At 41.2% G+C, this 13,499-nt stretch overlaps 1 protein-coding gene across 5 annotated transcripts in view; it reads left to right on the forward strand.

Annotated features, from left to right (window-relative positions):
- LOC128031642 (protein bicaudal C homolog 1-like) overlaps nucleotides 1-13,499 on the forward strand; it is a 39,801-nt gene that overhangs the window by 7,197 nt on the left and 19,105 nt on the right. For all 5 annotated transcript variants that reach the window (XM_052619945.1, XM_052619946.1, XM_052619948.1 and 2 more), the window contains one exon: nucleotides 2,777-2,823. In XM_052619945.1, the coding sequence (XP_052475905.1) occupies nucleotides 2,777-2,823 (47 nt within the window). The remainder of the gene's footprint in view (nucleotides 1-2,776; nucleotides 2,824-13,499) is intronic.

Consider the following 13,499-nt stretch of genomic DNA (forward strand, 5'->3'; position numbering starts at 1 on the left):
ATCAGTTTCTTGGGTCTAGGTTTTGCATTGTTTTAATAGAATAGTTGAGTGATAAATCTTAAGAAGCTGATGTATTGGAATACTAAAACTGTGTCGGGAGAGTTTTAGTTTGGCTGAAAGCTCATCTTTGTTCATATAACCTGTCAGACAGGGGTAAAGTTCCTTATCGTCATCAAGAGATGAGATGTCCACATTATTTAATTCTCATTACAGACAAATCCTTTTCACTCACTACCTTTGGAGAGGTCTTGAATGGGTTTTCAGCACATCTGTAATTTATAATCCCAAATAGTTCTGCAGTTCATGTTGCCTGATTATTGCCCTATTTTCCATCGTATGTTGAATAGTTTCGCAGACTTCTGTCTTTTAGTGGTACACATTGTTTCTGAGAAGCATTCAGCCCATTTTTGTGGAAGCCATAATATTTTTTTCATGCAGCATTTATTTAAATTACAATACTTTTATAAAATAATAAATGTCTACAGTCACTTCTGATCAATTTAATGTGTCCTTGCTGAACAAAATTAACTTCTGCCAAAGATAAATCTTACTGAGCCCAAACTTTTGAACTGCAGTGTAGGTTGTGACGCCACTCAGAACCGATGGCTTCAAATCTTTAATAGTTCTGAATAAGATTTGAATCCAGATGATGATCATGGGTCAGTTTCTCTGATGTCTTGCCCACTCTCAGTCCTCTAGAGTTGAAGGGAAGTTGCACTCAAATTATACACTTTTGTTCTTACACTCGCTTATTCATCACATTCCTAACGCACACATAGTTTACTGGAGCCGTGCTATAATCAAACACTTCTCTGGAGTTTTTCTGACACACATCCTAAATAGAGCACAGGAAAGGCCTGAAATTAACACACACACACACACTCTCTCTCTCTCTCTCTCTCTCTGCATTTAACATTCTGTCTGGTTTGTGGCTAGCTATTTTCATATTTTTCTCTGTGTGTGAGCCTGAGTATGTACATGTTTTCTATTGGATGTGCGCCTGTTTCATTGAGTATGAGAAGGAGAAGAGTATTTTAAAGTAACATTTTTGAAGTTAACATGGAACCATAAGCATTTATGTTCTGGTCTGTGCGTAGTGGGGACAGGTTTATTTCAGAAGTGTTAATCTGTTGCATGCTGTATTCATTACAGATGCTGCAGGGATACAATTTTATCCAAACATCCCATGAAACTGTTGATTCAATTTACACCATCTGATAGAAGAGATATGAAGTGATTTCACAACTTCCTCTGTCCTCACTTCACCTAAAATCAGACTTGTGTGAGCTAATGTGAATGGCTCTTTGTTTTAAAGTGTAGTTGCTTGTGATTTTTAAAGTGTGAAGTGGTTTTCTGACTAAAATTTGTGAAGTAGTTGTATTTTCCATGAATATGGTACAATTTGATCTAATTTAGATTTTATTGTTAAATAAAAAAAAAACAAAAATGCATATTAAACTGTATTTAGACATGTCTCAAATTTTAGTATAACAGGCAAAAATTGCAACGTACAAGAAATAATATATTTTTTTTTTAACACTGATTGTGTTTATTAAAACCGGGTATAATAAATGAAAGTATTTTGTTTTGGGAACACAGGGGTTTTTTGAAGATTGAAACCACTTCTATGTCCATGTTTTCATCCATCTCTCTCTCTCTCTCTCTCTCTCTCTACCACATGCCAGACACTGTTGAGAAATTGTGATGATACCATTTCTTTGTTTTCCAAAGGAATCTCCAAATGTAATCATTGCCGTATAAATCCCTGCATTGCTCCATTGATTAGCCGGTGCAATGCTGTGCATTGAAGGAGGCTTTAAATCAAACCAAACCTTGGTAATAAGATGGGCACTTCTTGTAATTGTAGCTCTTCCTTTCCTTGTTTTGATCAGGAGAGATGGGTGGATGTGTGTGTGTGTGTGTGTTTTTTTAGGGTCATTAAGACATTTAGATGAGAAGATTGTCCTTTTTCCAACCCTTTTATTTCCTCCCATTTTGGGGTTTGTTGTTCTGACCTCTCAATGAAATCCATATTTCAGTTTATTTCAAGATAAAGAAAAGTGAAGGAGAGGGTTAGGCACTATTAGATGAGTCACCCTCTATGTAGCCACATACACAAGAATGTTTCATTTTATATGATAGATCAATCTCAACCAAACATCTGGAGACTCAGCGTCCCACCAAAGCAAACAAATTCTCAGATTTTCCTGTGAGCCCAATGCTTTCATCGCACCTGACTGAGAGTCTTCGAACAGTTTTGTTTTTCAACATCACAGTTTAATTACATTTTAATAGATAATGGTTGGAAAAATGTTTCAGTTTAAATAGATTTTTTGCAGTGTCCAAGAGTAGTTTAGACACATGCTGTACATGCATTAAGCCATGTGCGAGCGTCATACCATGTGTGGGATGCTGTGAGTGTGTTTATTAAGATTTATGAACTGTTTTTTTGTCATCTATAACTCAGTGCATGAGTGTGAGCTTGCATACAGCTTCTTGCGTGTGTGTAAAAGAAAAGCATGTGTGTCACATATGAATTGCATTTAGTTTCAGCAGGTTATGAGAATGCTGTGTGATTCTAGTATGTGTGTGTTTTGTAGTTGTCTTTTGAATACATCTTGAGAATGTGCATCTGGCATTAAAATGTTCATATCGTGCCAGATAGCAACCTTAAAATGTAACTCATTCACAATATAGCATGGATTCTCATAACCTATTGCATAAATATCATTCAGAAAGTTGTTAATCTAAATGTCTCTCTTTTTTTCTCACACAGCGGCCAGTGAGGGTAGGATAAATGGAGGAGAGGATTTTTTTCAGAAGGTAATACATTTTTTTTTTAATTTGTTTTGAGTTTTGGGTCAGTAACATTCTCTTTTTAAAGAAATTAATACTTTTACTAGAAAACATTTTATTTAAAGATATTTTTTAAATATTTTATTTAAATGCGACAGGAAACACATTTCTAAAGTTAAAATATATTTCTGTTTCAAATAATTACTGTTGAACTTTCTATTCATCAAATAATCCTGAAAAAAAAAATGGTCACGTTCACAAAATCAGCATACTAGAATGATTTCTGGAGGATCATGTGACACTGAAGAAAAAAAAAACATTTTAAAATATAATAGATTTTTTTTTTACTGTATTTTTGATCAAAAATAAATTTATTGGTGAGCATAAAGGACATATTTAAAAAAAAACATTTGTAAATCTTTCAAAATCTTATTAACGCAAGAATTTTGAACAGTAGGCCCAGTTTTTGATGTTGTGATGTCCCACTTTACCTGTATATACATTGTTTGGGGAGCCAGCTCGTCAAGCTTCACTGTATTATGTTTAAATGATAAGAATGCATTTATTGTTACCAATTTCAGCATTAGCTTCAAAACAGGATGGAAGTAGACCTTCCATCTGCAGCATCCCACAGTGTAGATATGTAACGCACAAACTCTATCACAGCTGTCATTCATATTGCAGTAGCATGCTGGTGTTTCCAGCGTATATTGGTTTGTGTGTGTGTGTGTGTGTGAGTTTGTGGTGAGGCTTCTTCAAACACACAGTACATCTGACCAAAGATACTCGATGGAGAAGCCAATTCAGAAGTTTGATTGACTTGGTCCAAAAATTATCCCTGCTTAGGTTTCTAATAAACCGAGATAACAAGGGCCAATGAAATTATCAGAATGTTCTTGGTTTGGCTCAAATGATTGTGGTTTGTGTATAGTCTATGAACAGTGCTTCTCTGATTGCGGTATTGATACGATCACTGGTTTCTGTCCTCACTTGCACTTTGCTGTCTTCCTATGGTCGATCCAGAAGGCCTTTGTGGTTATCTTTTTTAGCAAATGCCAGTTCCCAGGAAATTCATGGTGCATTTAGACATTTTTATGCATCCGAAAACATTTTCTTGTATGCATCTTCGTAAGAGATCAAATTACAGCAGACTTGATGATTCAGGTTTTTATGTATGATATATAAACAATACAGAAGCACAATTCACTGTTCAGTTGGTAAATTTATTGGCAGTTTATTTGGTGTGTAGGTGATTTTAATTTGTTTTATTTTATATGAAATTGATGTAGTGAGGGATCTTTTCAAGACAATTTGATAAATTATGAGCTGTTAATTTTGCACAGATGAATAATTCACAATAAGATCAATAACATATGTTTAGAAAATAGATAAAGGTGTCTGCGCCAATAGCCTTGTGGTTAGTGTGTTGACATATAGCGGTACTGGGCTCACGGTGACCCAAGTTCGATTCCTGCCTCTCAGTCCTTTGCCGATCCCGCTCCCCTCTCTCCACCCAACACTTTCCTGTCAGCTCTCCAATGTCCACTCCCATTAAAGGCATAAAACCCTCATAAATATAGGTTTATAGTTTCTGTGTCTCATGTACATTTGCCTATGTATGTCATGTGTATTCCTTTTTTGTACTATTTTGTTCTGTCTGATGTTGTCTATATTTTGGATTTTTGAGAATGATCCACTAGTAAACTAGTATCAAAAAAGATTTTTAGTGGTGACATGGGAAGCGATATCACTGGGTTTCCTGGGAGGCAGGCAGTAGAGAGTCATCATTTCAGTGATTAAACATTTTATTGAGTTTCCTTCCCTGTTGTGAAAGGGTTGGAATTATGACTGTTGCTCATACTTGCTTTTCAGCCATTCTTTGTGTCTCTGTTTCCATATCTTTATGATTAATATCTTGAACATTACATGATGAGTATTATCTTGGACCTTTGTTATCTTGAATCATTACACTTCTGCAGTCATAGTAAGTTTCAGTAATAAATCGATAGTTCACCCAAAAATTAAAATGACCCTATTACTTACTCGCCCTCAAGCAGTCCTAGGTGTTTATGACTTTCTTCTTTCAGACGAATACAATGGAGTTATAGTAAAAAATATCCTGGCTCTCCCAAGCTTTATAATAGCAGTCATTATAAACCTCATCCGCTGGAACGCCACTCTCTCATTAACGTGCGTACAACAGTTAGAGGAAGCTAGAGATTACGGTTTATAAAGTTTTAAATAAGGATATTTTTCTTACACAAACGCATTGCTTCACTTTTGGGCTTTCACCACCCATCCACTGCCATTATAAAGCATCTTCAGAGACCTTTTTATCAGTCAGGGGGATTTTGTTTTTCCAATCTTCTATTGTCAAATTTTGGTGAGCCTGTGCAAATTGTTCTTAGCTGACAGGAGCGGCAGCTAGTGTGTTCTTCTGCTGCTGTAGTCCATCTGCTTCAGGATTCGACATATGTGTTCAGAGATGGTATTCTGCATACCTTGGTTGTAACGAGTGGTTATTTGAGTTACTGTTGCCTTTCTATCATCTCTAGCCAGTCTGCCTGTTCTCCTCTGACATCAACAAGGCATTTTTGTCCACAGAACTGCCAATCCCAGTAGATCAGCAGTTTTTGAAATACTGAGACCAGCCCGTCTGGCACCAACAACCATTCCACATTTAAAGTCACTTAAATCCCACTTCTTCCTGAAGTCTTATGCTCAGTTTGAACTTCAGCAAGTCATCTTCATCTTTAAGTTGCTGCCATGAGATCAGCTGATTAGCAGTTTGTGTTACCAAGCAATTGAACAGGTGTACCTAATAAAGTGGGCGGGGGTGTGTGTGTGTGTGTGTGTGTGTGTATGTGTATATATATAAAATTATTTAAAAAAGCCTCATATGTTCACCAAAGCTGCATTTATTAAATCAAAAGTACTGTAAAAACAGTTATGTTGTGAAATAATATTACAATTTAAAATAAAGGAGTAAAAATAAAACAAATTGATTTTTCATTTTAATATATTTTAAAATGTGGTTTATTCCTTTGAGGGTGTGGTTTATTCCTTAGCATCATTACTTCAATGTAATGACATGATCCATGATGTCTTCAATGTCACATGATCCTTCAGAAATAATTCAGGTAAGCTGATTTGGTGCTATAGTATTTAGTACAAATTTAGTATTATTATAACTGTTAAAAATAGATGTGCTGCTTAATATTTTTGTGGAATCTGTGAGACTTTTTTTTTTTTTTTCAGTTTTTTTTTTTTTTTTTTTAATAAAACAAAATTAGTTTGAAATAGAAATATTTTAATATTATAAATGTCTTCTGTCATGTTTGATAAATAGAATGTGTCCTTGGTAGAAATTTTTTTCATTTTAACCTAAAATGTGAACGGTAATGTGTATAATACAAATATATCTGTTAGGGGTGGTTAATCTGTCTGATTTCCCGATTCGATTCGATTACGATTATTGAAGTCCCGATTCGATTACAGTCGATTTTCGATTATTAACGATTCTCGATTAACGATTATTGATTTTCCATTTCACAACAGTAAGTAGTAAACAAACTGTGTAAATCATTACTAATAAATGGTAGAAACAAACCGAATGCATGTAGCGGTTGGGATTTTCAGTTTACTACATGCAGCAGGCACTCTGATTCCATGTATGGGGCACATATATATTATTCATATGACACACAAACACAAGTAGACAAGACCTTTTTAGTTCAAAATCTATGCCCCGTGTCACATCGCCTCTGCTTCTGCTATGAGCAGCGCGGCCAGATCTGCCTCGCGCACGCGCCGAGTGTGCACAGCTCGGACTACTGTCAGGGTCATTGCGACTCCCCACCTTGCCTCCTAACTGTCCTATGAATATTTCGACCTCGTCTAACATACCCAGAGGCATTAGACAAAGTTTCCACTACAATACTGTCACCGCGATTGCGGAGAGGTGCGGTCAGAAGACATGTCTAGCGCGGAAAAAATCTCCCGCTTCGTCCCCGCAACACTAACACGCCTGCTAATTTCGCAATGAACACTCCGACCCCTGCAAACATTGTTCACACCTCTGACATTTGGCAAAGGACCATTTACATTGGGCAAAGGATTCACCGTTTGTGCTTGGTGTACTTTCACTTTCAATATCACCGTCATCTTCTGGATACAGATATTCCCCTTCAGAATCAGTGTCCGCGAATAGAAGTCCCAACACTTCATTGAGGGTTTATTGAAGCTTTATTGATGCCATTAGATAATAATAAAAATAATAATGATAATAATAATAATCTAATGCCAATACTCGCTGACGTTGACAACATTGGTCAGATAAAATGGCTCACTCTCACACTAGCTCCGCTTTTTTTTCGCACTGATTCAATGCGCTCTCGAATATTTTGTTAAGGAGCATTACGTTTTTTTGAGTCAGAGATTAAGTATTACATGTCTGCTATCTGGTGCAGGGGAGGTCGCGTGAAATTTGACACCCTATTTGACAAAATCGGCCGTTTTATTCAGTGCCGCATCTTGTCGAGTAAACTCGACCATGGCGCCAAGAGGGTTAGAGCTCCTGCCATGAAAACCAAAATAAATCCACACGCTTGCTTTGAGCCCAGATGGAGCTGGGTGGTTCGGTTGGTTGCTCGCTCCTGGTTTTTCCATTTTACACACCTGTTCTGGCTGCTTGCTAACTGGAACTGGGCGCGTTCGTGACGTTCAACTCCCGGTATAATTTTTTTTTACAAAATAAAATAATGCAAAAAAAATAAAAATAAAAAAAAAATCGATTTTTGAAAATTTAATAATCGATTCATACTCGTCCATAACATACTCGCGATTAATCAATAATCGATTTTTTTCACCACCCCTAATATCTGTATTTATTTACCCTCAGTCAGTGGGCTCCAGTGTTGTTTTGTTCCATCAGAAAAGCAATGCTTACTGGTTTGGAATGATGTGAGGTAAATAATGGCAGAATTTTCATTTTTGTGTGGAGTATTGCTTTAATTCCCATCAGTTCAAAAGGAGCCTGTATTATAGATCAGTAAATATACTACAGAGTTTATATTGGATTTGTTAGTTTTTTCCAGAGAACACACCTGTGCTGCTCAGCCTCCATTCAAACTGAAGGCTTCCCAGCACTTTCTATTTTTTCTCATTCCGTTTCCCTCCTTTTCTCCTCCTTACACCTCTTTTCTTTGCTCGTTCTTCTGAGTGCTCCTCAGCTGAATCAACAAAGGAAACCGGAAGCAGATCTCTTTACACATGCTCGTGCACATCCACTCTCTCATACACATCATTTGTCAAATAGAAACACTCTGTTTTACATCACGGTGCCCATTTTTAATGACCTAATGAAGATCAGAGTTAGTGTGACTCCAGTACTTTGAAGTCACTGCCGTTTCAAACTCTCTCTTCTGTTAACGGTGAGTGCATACCTGTGACAGGATGATATTGGGTGTGAGGGGAAAAGGAAAGGAACATTTTCAAATGTATAGTTAACCCAGTTTTTCTGAAATCGTCTGACCCATTTGAGAGGTATGTGCTGGTCCTTCACAAAAATAAACCGCAGACCCCAAAACTACTGTGTGGTCTGTCAGAAATCTCCCTCATCTGCAGATCGGAGCCAAAGAAAGCAGGCAAGAGAGAAAGTGAGAGCAGGTTGGGAATAAAGACCTATACAATGCACAGCAGTGTGGCGGCACAGCGCAAACACACAGAATTGAGATGGGAACTGGTGCTCTGCCTGTACAAACTTTAAGCACCATTCACCTTTTCATCTTTCTGAAATGTTCGAGTTTCCTTCAGGCATGTTTAATTGTGCCTTCGTTTGGTTCAAGGTCATCAGTGTTCTGACGTTTTTCCACTGTTCAACAGAAACACAATATTTAACTTTACTGAGGAGTAAAATGTGGCAAAAATAACAGGATCTTGTCTTGTTTCTAGTGTCTGCAAGTGACTCATCAGCTTTGTGCAATAAATTTAACAAAAATGATTTTTTGCTGGAAAATCTGCTTTGCCATCAGAGGAATAAATTACATTTTTAAAATGTATTAATTGGAACAGAAAACAGAACAAAAAAAAATAATTTAAAATATTTAAATTTGACAGGATGTCAGTTTTTATAATATTAAAACTGCATGAAAAACATAAATCTAATAATAGTAATAACAATTTTATAATACAGGTCCTTCTCAAAAAACTAGCATATTGTGAAAAAGTTAATTATTTTCCATAATGTAATGATAAAAATTAAACTTTCATATATTTTAGATTCATTGCACACCAATGAAATATTTCCGGTCTTTTATTGTTTTAATACTGATGATTTTGGCATACAGCTCATGAAAACCCAAAATTCCTTTCTCAAAAAATTTGCATATCATGAAAAGGTTCTCTAAACGAGCTATTAACCTAATCATCTGAATCAACTAATTAACTCTAAACACCTGCAAAGTATTCCTGAGGCTTTTAAAAACTCACAGCCTGGTTCATTACTCAAAACCGCAATCATGGGTAAGACTGCCGACCTGACTGCTGTCCAGAAGGCCATCATTGACACCCTCAAGCGAGAGGGTAAGACACAGAAAGAAATTTCTGAACGAATAGGCTGTTCCCAGAGTGCTGTATCAAGGCACCTCAGTGGGAAGTATGTGGGAAGGAAAAAGTGTGGGAAAAAACGCTGCACAATGAGAAGAGGTGACTGGACCCTGAGGAAGATTGTGGAGAAGGACCGATTCCAGACCTTGGGGGACCTGCGGAAGCAGTGGACTGAGTCTGGAGTAGAAACATCCAGAGCCACCGTGCACAGGCGTGTGCAGGAAATGAGATACAGAGAAGCAGCACTGGACTGTTGCTCAGTGGTCCAAAGTAATTTTTTCGGATGAAAGCAAATTTTGCATGTCATTCGGAAATCAAGGTGCCAGAGTCTGGAGGAAGACTGGGGAGAAGGAAATGCCAAAATGCCTGAAGTCCAGTGTCAAGTACCCACAGTCAGTGATGGTCTGGGGTGCCATGTCAGCTGCTGGTGTTGGTCCACTGTGTTTTATCAAGGGCAGAGTCAATGCAGCTAGCTATCAGGAGATTTTGGAGCACTTCATGCTTCCATCTGCTGAAAAGCTTTATGAAGATGAAGATTTCGTTTTTCAGCACGACCTGGCACCTGCTCACAGTGCCAAAACCACTGGTAAATGGTTTACTGACCATGGTATTACTGTGCTCAATTGGCCTGCCAACTCTCCTGACCTGAACCCCATAGAGAATCTGTGGGATATTGTGAAGAGAAAGTTGAGAGACGCAAGACCCAACACTCTGGATGAGCTTAAGGCCGCTATCGAAGCATCCTGGGCCTCCATAACACCTCAGCAGTGCCACAGGCTGATTGCCTCCATGCCACGCCGCATTGAAGCAGTCATTTCTGCAAAAGGATTCCCGACCAAGTATTGAGTGCATAACTGAACATAATTATTTGAAGGTTGACTTTTTTTGTATTAAAACACTTTTCTTTTATTGGTCGGATGAAATATGCTAATTTTTTGAGATAGGAATTTGGGGTTTTCATGAGCTGTATGTGATGGATGTTGAAGAGAGAGGACTCAAATGCGAGGGCAAAATGACAGTCTTTAATCAAACAAAGGAAAGCCACAGGAAAATCCAACTAAGGAGTACAAAGATGAAAACCAAGGAAGACCCGAAGGCTGGGTTTAACTAACACAGGAAACCTCTGTGGCTGGAACGACCAGAAGGCTGGCGAGGTGGAGGCTTTGACCGGGCTCAGGGGAGAGCCGGGGATCGGAGCTCGCAGAGCGGGGCGGTCGCGGCGTAGAACAGCAGGTAAGGTTCTGTGGGGTGCAATGGGTGAGCACAGAGATGTACAGGTAATGATAGCAGACAACTAACTTCACCCCGACTAGACAGGACAGGACAGGACAAGACCAACTGCTAACATGGACGCCAAAAGCAACGGCTTCATTCGGAAGTAACAATCTGACAAAGAGACACGGGAACGAGAGGGTAGAAGTAGCCCAAATAACGAGGCAAGATGAGAACCAGGTGGAGGGGAAATTATCTTAATGAGAAGTGAAGACAGCTGTGACACAGAAGCGAAGAGCGAGGGAGACAGGAGGGGATAAACCAGCAGGGGGAGACAGAGAGAGAAAAAGAGAGAGATAGAGACAGGATCATGACAAGACCATGACAGTACCCTCTCCTCAAAGAGCGCCTCCAGGCGCTCCAGCGGGGAAATGCTGGCGAGACCGGAGGAAATCATCAATGAGCGAGGGGTCCAGGATATCCTTAGGGGAGACCCAACTCCTCTCCTCAGGACCATACCCCTGCCAATCGACTAAATATTGGTGTCCACGACCCCGACGCCGCCTATCTATGATCCTGCGGACGGTGTAGACCGGGGAGTCTTCGATACGAACGGCAGAGAAGGACATGGGAGGGGGGGAGCGAGAGGCCGGTTTAATGCAGGAGACGTGAAACACCGGGTGAACACGACGAAGATTCTGCGGCAACCGGAGTTTGACGGCGACAGGGTTAACGATCTTGATAATGCGGAATGGCCCGATGAAGCGGGGAGCCAGTTTACGGGAGTCAGACTGGAGGGGTAAATTAGATGTAGAAAGCCAAACCTTCTGACCCGCGACATAGCGAGGACTCTTGACACACGATCTATTGGCAGCCACGCACATGCGTCTCTTAGAACGACAAAGTGCGGATCTCACCCTCTTCCAGGTCCGTTTACAGCGACTGATTAAGGTCTGAACGGACGGGCAGTGAGAATCGGTCTCTTGGGATGAAAATAAGGGCGGTTGATAGCCGAGGCAACACTGAAAGGGAGAGATACCAGAGGCCGAGGAAGGGAGGGAATTATGAGCATACTCAGCCCAGGAAAGCTGTTCGGCCCAAGACGAGGGATTGCGAAAGGCTAGACTGCGGAGCATGCGGGCAACAATCTGATTGGCTCGCTCGGCCTGGCCATTAGTCTGTGGGTGAAAACCCGAGGAAAGGCTAGCAGTGGCACCTATGAGACGGCAAAATTCTTTCCAGAATTGCGAGGCGAATTGCGGACCCCTATCGGACACGACGTCGGTGGGCAACCCGTGATACTTAAACACATTATCAATCATAATCTGGGCCGTTTCCTTAGCAGAGGGCAGTTTGGTAAGAGGAATGAAGTGCGCCGATTTCGAGAAGCGGTCGACTACCGTCAGGATGACAGTCTTACCGGCTGAGGGCGGAAGACCGGTGATACAGTCGAGAGCTATATGGGACCACGGGCGAGAGGGAACAGGTAGCGGTCGGAGGAGACCAGCAGGCGGAGAGTTGCCCGCTTTGGTCTGGGCACAAACAGAGCAGGCAGCGATAAAACGGCGCGCATCACGTTCTAAAGAGGGCCACCAGAAACGCTGGCGGATAAATGCGACAGTACCTCGAGCACCGGGATGAACCGCTAGTCTAGAGGAATGGGCCCATTGAAGAACCGCTAATCGTGTGGGAACTGGGACAAAGAGGCTGCCCCTAGGGCAGTTACGGGGAGTAGCGACGTGAGAGAGAGCGCGTTTAACCTGTCTCTCGATCCCCCAGACCGTAGCCCCCACCACCCGACCGGAAGGAATAATTTCCTCTCGGGGGGTGCGGCCGATCGAGGGATCGAAAAGTTGAGACAACGCGTCTGGTTTACCGTTCTTAGAGCCCGGACGGTATGAAATGACAAAATCAAAACGCGTAAAGAAAAGGGCCCAGCGAGCCTGACGCGAGTTCAATCTCTTGGCGGAGTGAATGTATTCTAAATTGCGATGATCCGTCAAAACAATAAAAGGAACAGAGGATCCCTCTAACCACTGCCGCCACTCACCCAATGCCAGGCGGATGGCGAGGAGCTCACGATTCCCGACATCATAATTACGTTCAGCGGGGGAGAGGCGGTGGGAGAAGTACGCGCAAGGGTGTATCTTATTATCCGACGCTGACCGCTGGGAAAGAACGGCTCCCACCCCTACCTCGGAGGCATCGACCTCAACGATAAACTGTCTTGAGCTATCTGGAGTGCGGAGGATGGGTGCGGACGTAAAAAGGGTCTTAAGCCGGTCAAACGCCTCCTGCGCAGAACCGGACCAACCGAAACGAGATTTAACCGAAGTGAGGGCGGTGAGTGGCGCGGCCACCTGACTGAAGTTGCGTATAAAGCGGCGATAAAAATTAGCAAAACCGAGAAAGCGCTGTAGCGAGACACGAGACTCAGGGACGGGCCAATCGAGCACGGCCTGGACCTTGGTAGGGTCCATTCTGATCCCCTCTGCTGAGATAACGGAGCCTAAAAACATTATAGACGAAGCATGAAAGGAGCACTTCTCGGCCTTAACAAAGAGTCGATTCTCAAGCAAACGTTGGAGAACGCGGCGAACGTGCTGCACATGAATCTGGAGAGAGGGCGAAAAAATCAAAATGTCATCGAGATAGACAAAAACGAATAAATTGAGCATATCCCGAAGGACGTCATTGATCAGAGCTTGAAAGACAGCGGGGGCGTTAACCAATCCGAAGGGAAGGACCCTATACTCGAAGTGGCCGAGGGGCGTGTTAAAGGCGGTCTTCCACTCGTCCCCCTCCCGAATGCGTACGAGATGGTAAGCGTTACGTAGGTCGAGCTTGGTAAAGACTTTTGCCCCCTGCAGGATATCAAAGGCTGA

The sequence above is a fragment of the Carassius gibelio genome, chromosome A17 (assembly GCF_023724105.1).
Source record: "Carassius gibelio isolate Cgi1373 ecotype wild population from Czech Republic chromosome A17, carGib1.2-hapl.c, whole genome shotgun sequence".
Classification (NCBI taxonomy): Eukaryota; Metazoa; Chordata; class Actinopteri; order Cypriniformes; family Cyprinidae; genus Carassius; species Carassius gibelio.